General features: G+C 38.3%; 1 protein-coding gene across 1 annotated transcript; it reads left to right on the forward strand.

Annotated features, from left to right (window-relative positions):
- Window positions 1–276: 276 nt before the first annotated feature.
- Window positions 277–2,841, forward strand: LOC107912912 (receptor protein kinase-like protein ZAR1). The gene is made up of 2 exons (XM_016841290.2): window positions 277–1,833; window positions 1,918–2,841. Exons 1-2 carry the CDS (start codon window positions 408–410, stop codon window positions 2,565–2,567), a joined length of 2,076 nt encoding a protein of 691 aa, XP_016696779.2. The 5' UTR covers window positions 277–407; the 3' UTR covers window positions 2,568–2,841.
- Window positions 2,842–10,366: the final 7,525 nt, after the last annotated feature.

Genomic DNA, 10,366 nt, shown 5'->3' on the forward strand with positions numbered 1-10,366 from the left:
CAAAAGCACATTCAGCGCCATCTTCATGCAATTATCATCGCCTGCAATCACGCTTTACCCTCAATAATCTCTTCCCTTTTCATCAAATCATTAATATATGTCAAACTAAGATTGACCAAGTCATTTATTAAAAGCTATACTACATCGTTTTCGAGTTTGCGCATGGTAAAAGATCAAATCATAACCCTACATATCTTATAAAAGATACACGAATCATATGATTGCAACTACATGTTTTTTGAACCGTAATTGAATAAATATAAAAGCGTGTGTGACAGAAAAACGAAGTATATGATTTAGGTTTTCCCCAGTCAACACTTGAACAAATTACAACTCTTGATGTATTTAATATGATGAAACTAACACTTCTTCTGTAAATCTTTCAAAAACCTTTAACTTTATACCTGATGAATCCATTGTTGTTTTTGTTGATTCTCCTTGTATGCAATCGCAACCCTCGCTTATCTGCTCTAAATGATGAAGCTCTTGCTCTTTTATCCTTCAAACAATCCCTCGAAAATGACACCGGTAGCTATCTCATCAACTGGAACTCATCTGATCCGAATCCATGTTCATGGCATGGAGTTTCATGTAGAAATCAGAAAGTTCATGCTCTTATCGTTCCCAACATCGGACTATCTGGTTACCTGTCTCCTGCACTCGCAAACCTCTCCTCGATTCGTCATGTTAACCTCGAGAACAACTCATTTCGCGGAACGTTACCTACCGAGCTCTTTGGTGCAACTAGGCTGAAGAGCTTGGTAGTTTCAGGTAATTCCTTATACGGACCGCTTCCGTCCCAAGTCGGGAACCTTAAGAACCTACAAACCTTTGATGTTTCACGGAATTTATTCAATGGCTCCGTACCTTCGTCCATAGTTCAATGCAAGAAATTAACTACACTTGTTCTCAGTCAAAATTATTTCAACGGCTCACTCCCCGAGGGATTTGGAAACAGTTTGGTTAGCCTACAGAAGCTCAATCTTTCTTACAACAGATTCGACGGTTCAATCCCTGGTGACATTGGAAACTTGTCGAATTTGCACGGTACTCTCGATCTGTCTCACAATTTCTTCACTGGTGAGATTCCAGCTAGCCTAGGAAGCCTCCCTGAGGAAGTGTATATCGATCTCAGTTACAATAATCTTACCGGCCCAATACCGCAGAATGGTGCTTTAGGAAATGCAGGGCCAACAGCTTTCATAGGCAACCCTTCGCTTTGTGGATTACCATTGAAAATTCCGTGTCATTCATCCAATAAGCCAATTCCAATTAAGCCATTTCAGAGATCGATAAAGCGTGGGGAAGGCGGTAGGGTGATTAAAACCATTGCAGGTGTGATGTTAGGACTCTGCTTCATTGGATTCATGTTCTCTTATTGGTACAAGAAGGCCTATGTCTGCAACGGAGTTCGGAAAGTCACCGGCTATCGTTTCGAAGAGAAACTGATGATTGGTAGGGACATATTCTGCTTTGCGAGAAGAGACAATGACACTCTCTCAGAAAACATGGAGCAGTGCAACTTTGTTCCATTAGACACCGAGGTAGACTTCGATCTCGAACAACTTCTTAAAGCATCTGCTTTTCTCCTGGGGAAGAGTTCAAGTGGGATTCTATATAAAGTGGTGCTCGACAACGGACTAGCTGTGGCGGTGAGAAGACTTGGAGACGGAGGTGGACAAAGACTCAAGGAGTTTCAAACCGAAGTTGAAGCGATTGGGAAAATCAGGCATCCGAACATAGTTAATCTTCGAGCTTATTGTTGTTCGGATGATGAGAAGCTGCTCATATATGATTACATAACCAAAGGAGATCTTGCTGCTGCAATTCATGGTAACTTATTAAAATTCTGCAAATATTTTCCATGTTGTTCTAGGAATCTCCATGATAATCGTTCTAACATTTAAATCTAAGCAGGGAAATCCGGAATTGTGAACTTTAAACCGCTTTTGTGGCCAGTTCGAGTAAAAATCATGAAAGGAATAGCCAAGGGATTAGCCTTCTTACACGAATTCAGTCCGAAAAGGTACGTCCATGGAAATCTGAAGCCAAGCAACATTCTTCTTGGAGAGGATATGGAGCCTCGTATTTGTGATTTCGGACTCAGTCGCCTCGCCAACATAACTGAGGAATCACCTGAATTTCAGGTGGAACAACAGATGGCAATTTGGACACCAGAACAAAGTTCTCCATTCGAGTTAACACCAATAAATTCATCTTCGAACGGATCCTATTACCGAGCACCGGAAGCCTTGAATGACACGAAACCATCACAGAAATGGGATGTGTACTCATTTGGAGTGATATCACTGGAGATGATCTCTGGAAAGTTGCCAAGCATTCAAGCAGGTTCTTCGGAGATGGATTTGGTTCAATGGATTCAACTCGGGATGGATGAAAGGAAGCCGCTGTCGTCCATCATTGATCCCTCCTTAGCTCATAGTTGGGTTGAGGAAGACAACATAACCGCCATACTCAAGCTTGCACTGGCCTGCATCCATAAGAGTCCAGATAGGAGACCTTCAATGAGGTTTGTGAGTTATAGTCTCGAGAAATTGACTTCATAATAAGTTGATACATCAATTGGATCAGAGAGAGAGCTGAACTGTATTTTTTTTTTTGACATATTTCGGACAAATTCCCATTCATGTAAAATATTCATTTCATTTCTCTTAGAAGGATGGATTCATCACTTACTATGAACATTAGCAGAATAAATATTTATTTGTTACTATGAACATAAGCGGTTTTTTTGTAGTTATGAAATGCTGCGTTGCTTCGAGTAAGATATCTGAAAACTGAACTCAGCAACCCTACAACAGTTCAGCATCACAGCAAAGTATATTCTCTTAGATTGACGGACAGTGTTCTAGTTCTACTCTACATCCAAGCAGTACCAAAGCCATGAAGCGTACAAACAACACACTATGATCATGAACCACAAATTAATTAGGGAATTCCCAAAGATATAAAGCTAATCATTGTTTCTTTTCATTTGCAGCATTAGTCCCTGAACAATGGCTTATAAGATAAAATGATTCATGTTTGAAAATTCTATGAAATGGCCAAATTGAGTGCTGGATAAGTATGCAAAAACTACAAAGCAGAGAATGGAAACAATAACTACCTATGTTTATCGACCTATATTCTGACTGAAATCTTCTTCAAATACGTGTGTCCAATGCATTGGTACAAAAACTTAATCCTCCAAAAGAACCTCAAAATACATGAAAAAAGAAATTGAACGATGCTGTATTCAAAGTTCATGCCCAAGTGCAAAAAAAATAAGTTTCAGCTATTATTAGGAAACAAGAATAGCAGGTTAGAAGAAAAGTTATACAACAAAATCTAACTGGCTAATATGTAGGTTACTCCTAAACTTGTCTAAAAGTATCTAGTCGGTATCTGAATTTTACCTAGTTGGTACTTGAATTTGAACCACCTTAGTTTTTTAAGGGTTAATATATAGTTTACCCCTTGAACTTATCCAAAAATACTAGTTAGTACTTGAACTTGTCCAAAAGAGTGTACTTTTTTAAATTAATTTAAATGTTTTAGAAGATTTTTAATTTTTTAATTTATGTCCGCTATGTGTCATATTGAAAAGTTGTCACGTGTCCCCATTGAATTGGCCAACTACACTACATTAGCACAAATTAATAGTGTTAGTGCGGAAGTACCAATCAGGACGATAGAACACAAGTTTAGGTACCAACTAGGTAAAAAAAAAGTTCAAATACCAATTATGTATTTTTGACAAGTTTAGGGAGCAAACTACGTAAACTCAAATTTAAAGTAAGCTACTACCTGTGGAACCGGTTTTGGTTACTTCAGAAGTCTGAATGAGAACATACTACTTTGCCTCAAAGGATTTAAGTTTTAGCCACTAAACTATGTTGCTCTATTCACATCAAACTACATTGCTCAACTCAGATATGAGTGTTGCATATTGTTGGTGTACTAACAGAAATAACAGACTCGACAAGCGTCTTGTGCAACAAGCCCCGATGCTTGTTGAGCAAACAAATGAATTCGAGCAAAAGAAAAGGAAGGAAAAGTTAGAAAAATGGAGAGTATTTGATGAACAAAACTTAATTCATTCATTGAATTAACAGTGGCAAAATGCCAATACATAAATCAAGCTCTAAGCTTGCAAAAACAGTAAACATTTACCTAATGGTTACCTAACACCACTAAACATTGAAACTTGAAGCAATCAACTTGTGCATACAAGCAAAGCTGAATTAACAGCTCATATGATAGCAAATTACATCAATCATCTACCTAACATAGTTCTAAATGAACTAAATTACATTTCATTGACTAGAAATTACAAAATGAGCAAAATAAGCTTGCATCAGCAGCTCCTGCATGGCTTGGTCTTCATGGCCTGCCTGCTGTCGAGTGTTTGCTTCATACTGACCAACTTCATCACTCCTCCTTGGTTAGTATGGTGCAAACACCTAATTTTCCTCTCAAATGCTCGAACCTTGTGACATTAAGACCTTTAGTTAGAATGTCAGCAAGCTGATCCTCTAAATTGCAGTGAATCAGCTTCATCTCTTGTGCTTGCTCCATTTTTCGAACAACATGCAGCTTAATGCTGAAATGCTTTGTTCTTCCATGGAACACTGGATTTTTAGCAATTGCAACAGCAGATTGGTTGTCACAAAAGATCTCTGTTGCTTCTCTTTGATGCACATTCAAATCGGTCAAGATTTTTCTTAGCCAAATGGCTTGGTTGACAGCACTTGCTGCTGCCACATACTCCGCTTCAGCAGTAGATTGAGCCACAGGCTTTGCTTCTTCGAGCTCCAGCAGAACATGGCTGAACCAAGGTTAAAAGCATACCCTGAGGTGCTTTTCATATCATCTATCGAGCCAGCCCAGTCACTATCAGTATAGCCAATCAGCTTCAAATTTTCTACCTTGCTATACCTCAAACCATAGCTTAAAGTGCCTTTGATATATCTGAGCACTCTTTTTGCAGCCTGAAAATGCTTCTCATTGCAGCAATGCAAGAATCTTGAGAGCAATCCTACAGCTTACATTATGTCTGGCCTAGTAGCAGTTAAGTATAGCAAACAACCAACTAGACTTTTGTAGTTAGTTTCACAAACTCTCTCAAATTCACCTTGGCTCGATAGTTTCTCTCCAACAGCAACAGGAGTTTTAGTTGCCTTGCAGTTCTGCATAGAGAACTTGGTCAGAATCTTTGTGGCAAAGCTTTTCTGACTTAGGAATATCCCATTTTGTGTTTGTGACACCTCCATTCCAAGAAAATAGGACATCTCCCCTAGATCAGACATTTCAAACACCTCATGCATCTTGGTCTTGAAATTGATCAGCATTGTTTGATCTCCTCCTGTCACCAGCAGGTTATCAACATACAGAGACACAATAAGCTGTGTTTGTGCCCCTTCCATCTTGACATACAGTGTTGGTTCACTCTTGCTTCGATCAAAACCCAAATCAGTCAAGTAGCCATCGATTCTGGAGTACCAGCCCTTAGAGCCTGTTTTAAGCCATATAGAGCCTTCTTTAGTTTATAGACCATGTGCTCTTTGCCAGCTATCTCAAACCCTTGTGGTTGATCAACATAAATATCTTAATCTAAGAAGCCATTCAGAAAAGTTGACTTCACATCTAGTTGATGGATCTTCCATTTGAGCTGTGCTGCTAAGGCAATCAGCAGTCTGATGGTGGCAAGCCTGGCCACTGGTGCAAAGGTCTCCAGGTAGTCCAGGCCATATTTCTGACTGAACCCCTTGACAACTAGCCTTGCTTTCAGTTTGTTCAAGGTTCCATCAGCATTTTGCTTGGCTTTGTACACCTATTTCACCCCAATTACCTTCCTTTTGACGGCCTTTCAACCAATTCCCAGGTCTGGTTCTTCTCAATCATGCTGATCTCCTTAGCCATTATCTGCTTCCACCCTTGCTAAGCTTCAACCTCCTCAAAGTTGCTTGGTTTAGCTATGGCTACATGAGCCCTTTCATAAATCTCAGTTAATGGTCTTGTTCCCCTGACTGGTTCATCATCAATGTCCATTTCAGGACCATTTTGGTCTGGCTCAGCTTGATCTGCTGCAAGTTCTTCTGAAACTTCCTCAGGTTCATGTCTCTCCCAGTTCCAACATGACCTTTCATCAAATACCATATCCCTGTTGACTGAAACTTTGTTTGTTGAAGGATCCAAGATCCTATAGCCCTTCTTGACAATGTTGTAGCCTACCAGAATACCAGGTCGAGCCCTTTTAGACAATTTGTCCCTTTTAACAGCAGGTACATGTGCATAACAGATGCATCCAAAGACCTTCAGATGAGCCAGTGATGGCTTGAATCCAAACCAGGCCTCGAATGGAGTCTTCTGGTCCAAAGCCTTGGTTGGAAGCCTATTTTGGATGTATGTTGCACTGTTAACTGCTTCTACCCATAAAGCTTTAGGCAGATTCTTCTGAATCATCAAGCACCTAGCCATATCCATCAGGCTCATGTTCTTTCTTTCACTTACACCATTTTGCTGGGGTGTATAAGTGTTAGTAAGCTGATGTTTGATGCCTGCCTTATCACAAAAGGCTTGGAACTGAACTGATGTGTACTCAGTCCCATTATCAGACCTTATGGTCTTCAGCTTGCAGCCTGTTTCAGTCTCAGCAGCAGTCTTGAACTTCCAAAACACAGAGGCCACCTCTGATTTCTGTTTCAAGAAGTAAAGCCAGCAATATCTCGAGAAATCATCAATAAACAGTATGAAATACCTGTTTCCACTTAATGACTCAGTCTTTATGGGACCACACACATCAGTGTGCACCAGTTGGAGTTTTTCAGAGGCTCTCCAAGCTTGAATCGAGGGAAATGGGAGTCTGGCCTGTTTTCCTAGTTGACATACTTCACATACATCAACATGCCCCACTGAATTGATGAAGTTTTTAGCTAAGCTCTCTCTGACCATTCGAGCCATTGATCTAAAGTTGGCATGACCAAGTCTTTGATGCGAAAGCTTGGATTCATCTGGTGTAGCTGTGTAGGCAATGTCTGACTCCTTTGTCCAATCAACCACAAAGCTTTTATCAGCCATAGGGACTGCCATTAGCTTGGATCCACTTGGATCACTAATTTGGCACTGATTGTCCTTGAACACCACAGAATAACCTTTCGCCAGCAATTGAGCTATGCTGAGCAGGTTTCTGTCAATTTCAGGCACTAGGAGCACATTTGAAATCACTTTGGCACCTGTGGGAGTGCATATCAGCACATCACCCATGCCTTCAGCTTGAATAAAGTGGTCATTACCAATTTTGACTTTGGTTCTACAGCTTCTGTCTAAAGACTTGAAGATTGCAGCATCAGATGTCATATGATTGGTGCATCCACTGTCTAGGAGCCAACCAGATAAGTGCCTTTCTTGAACAACTGAGCATGACACAGCAAACACATGCTTCTCTTGGTCATTGTCCTCCTTAGCCACTCGAGCCACAGTTTTCATCTGTAGAAACTGATTCTGCCTTGACTTGGCCTTGTAAAAGCCCGATTCTAGGCCTAGTCGGAACAATGGTTTCGGGACCACAAATCCGACGAAGGAAAATATGATTCTTATTATATTTTTATGGTCTACAATTTTACAGAAAAATTTCGTAAAAATTTCGTTCGAAAATTTCGACGTTTGGGCACTCAATTTAGTCAAAATAACTAAATTGTAAAAAATGCAAAAGTTGAGTTCTACATGTTAGAAGTGTCTAATTGTTATGAAATTTTAAATTGGAGGCCTTTATGTGGTAATTAGACCATTAGTTAGTTGATGGAAAAAAATGGGCATAGAATTAGTGAAATAGATTTTTTAAGTAAGGGCATTTTAGTCATTTGGTAATTAAATAGAATTATGGGAAAAAGATGGCAAAATATGCTCATCTTCTTCATGGTGAACGAAATCAGCAAGGGGGGAAGCCATATTTAGGGTTTTTAAGCTTCCAAGCTCCATAGTAAGTGATTCCAAGCCCCGTTTTTAATGATCTTTACGTTTTTTGAGTCCCGGTAACTTGGTTTAGCTTATTTTACCATTAATTCGTGTTAGGGTTTATATTTGGAAAAATACCCATAGGTGAAATGTGTTTATTTTTCTATTTAATGGTGAAATATGAAGCTAGAAATTATGTTAAACAATTTTTGCTAAGCGATTTTAAACGAAAACGGGTAAATTGACATAATCGGTAAAAATACCTAATGTTCAAAAGTGTGTGTTAGAGTGAGAATTTGATGTTGTCATAGAAGGGAAAAATTTTCAGCATGTCATAAAACATAAGAATAAGAGATGAATTTTAATTTTCGAGCTTAGGGACAAAAGTGTAAATATGTAAAAGTTTGGGGGCAAAATTATAATTTTTCAAAAAGTTGGGTGGAGGACTATTTTATTAAATGTGAACATTAAATGAGTTAAATTTGCTATTATAGATCAAGAAAGACGAGAAGACTACCTCAAACGGGGAAAAGAGAAGATAGTGGAGTAAATTGCAAAATTATGATATTTGGCACCGAGGTAAGTAAACATGTGATTTAATGTATTATTTTGATATCATTCAATATATGTTGGGATTTAATAGAATATAGAGTAAATATTCGGCAAGATCCTAAAAATGTGGTTAAGTTGGGAAAGGTGGTAAAATGTTGAAACTATGGGTTCCAGTTGAACACTCGGAATAAGCCGAAGTATTTTAAATGTGAAGGGGGTTGCTAAGTGCTGATTCCCCGACTCATTGGTGGTTGCTAAGTGCTGATTCCACCGTATCTTGAATATAAAGAAGGTTGCTAAGTGCTGATTCCCACAAGGGGTTGCTAAGTGCTGATTCCCCGATTCATTGGTGGTTGCTAAGTGCTGATTCCACCGTATTTTAAATGTGAAGGGGGTTGCTAAGTGCTGATTCCCCCAAGGGGTTGCTATGTGCTGATTTCCCGAATCATTGGCGGTTGCTAAGTGCTGATTCCACCATATCTTTGAATGTGAAAGGGGTTGCTAAGTACTGATTCCCCGAATCAATGGTGGTTGCTGATTCCACCATATCTTTGAATGTGAAAGGGGTTGCTAAGTGCTGATTCCCCGAATCACTGGTGGTTGCTAAGTGCTAAATCCACCGATAACGGTTAATATTCCGAGTGTTCAACGAGTAAATTGGGAAGGTGAATATTTATATGTGGTGGACAAGCTTATAGGAGGAATATTGGGTTTGATACTTAATCGACCCATGTATAAGGTGGGATGAAATATCAAAAATACAAAAGAAACAAATTAAATACAAAATTGTTTTGAACAACAGTAGTTGGAAAACTTTGAAAAATCACCATAAATGGTGGAAAATGAATTAGAGATTGAATAATATATGAAATTGAAGCTGAATGAGTCTATTTTCATACAAAAGAAACAGAGCAAGCAAAAAAATTGTATATTTTGGGATATTTGAATTTATTTGAGACAGGGTTGGATTAATTTGAAATCCCCTGTTCCAACTTTGGAAAATCACTAAAAATTGTACAAAAATAATTATGGCCTAAAATTTATATGCCTAGATTCTTTAATGAGTATATTTTTAATATAAACAAATGAGAACATTTTTTGAATTTTGTACAGGGAGTTAATTAAATTTTAGTAAAGGGAGGTCAGAACCGTCGGGCAATGAAACAGGGGAATCTTTAAAGAATAAACTGTACTAATTGGCTAAGCCAAAAAAATCTAAAAATTTTATGGTGGAAAGGTATATGAGTCTAGTTTCAGGGAAAATTTATGGAATCCAATTTGGAGCCCTGTAGCTCCAAATAAAAATAAATTAGTGACCATGACTCAGAAAAACAGCTTGCTGGAAATTGAACAATTGATGAAATTTAAGTGTGATTAAAATTATGTTACTATGTAATCATGTGAGGAAATTATTTATTTGTCATATGTTTATTTACTGAGCTATATGCTTACTCGTTTTTATTTTCCCTTGATTATAGTGACATCAATTAGTTCGGAACTTGGACGACGTCAGATAATCATCCACACTATCATCAACTTTTTGGGTATTTTGCAACTAATACTTTGGAGACATGGCATGCATAGATGACTTTATGTATTGCGGTTTAAATATGTATATATGTAGTATGGTTCGGTTTAAAATTTTGGTGTTTGTTAATGGATAAATTGTGTTTGAACATACAACTGTATTTGGTTGGAATATTGAATATGTTTGGAATTGTGTTTGAACATTTACAGGGGGTTTTATGTAAAAATAAGCAGAAATGCTGCTCAAATTTTATAAAAAAAATTTAGTAATACCTCATACTCAGTTCCGTTAAAGAATACGGGTAAGGTGTGTTACATTTTAGTGGTATCA

This window comes from Gossypium hirsutum, chromosome D11 (genome assembly GCF_007990345.1).
Source record: "Gossypium hirsutum isolate 1008001.06 chromosome D11, Gossypium_hirsutum_v2.1, whole genome shotgun sequence".
Taxonomy (NCBI): Eukaryota; Viridiplantae; Streptophyta; class Magnoliopsida; order Malvales; family Malvaceae; genus Gossypium; species Gossypium hirsutum.

Excerpts from the sequence above, each read along its gene's own strand:
- LOC107912912 (XM_016841290.2), top strand. The coding sequence starts at position 408 with ATGAATCCATTGTTGTTTTTGTTGATTCTCCTTGTATGCAATCGCAAC. Across the intron at positions 1,834-1,917 it reads TCTTGCTGCTGCAATTCATG|GGAAATCCGGAATTGTGAAC; the intron begins GTAACTTATTAA and ends AAATCTAAGCAG.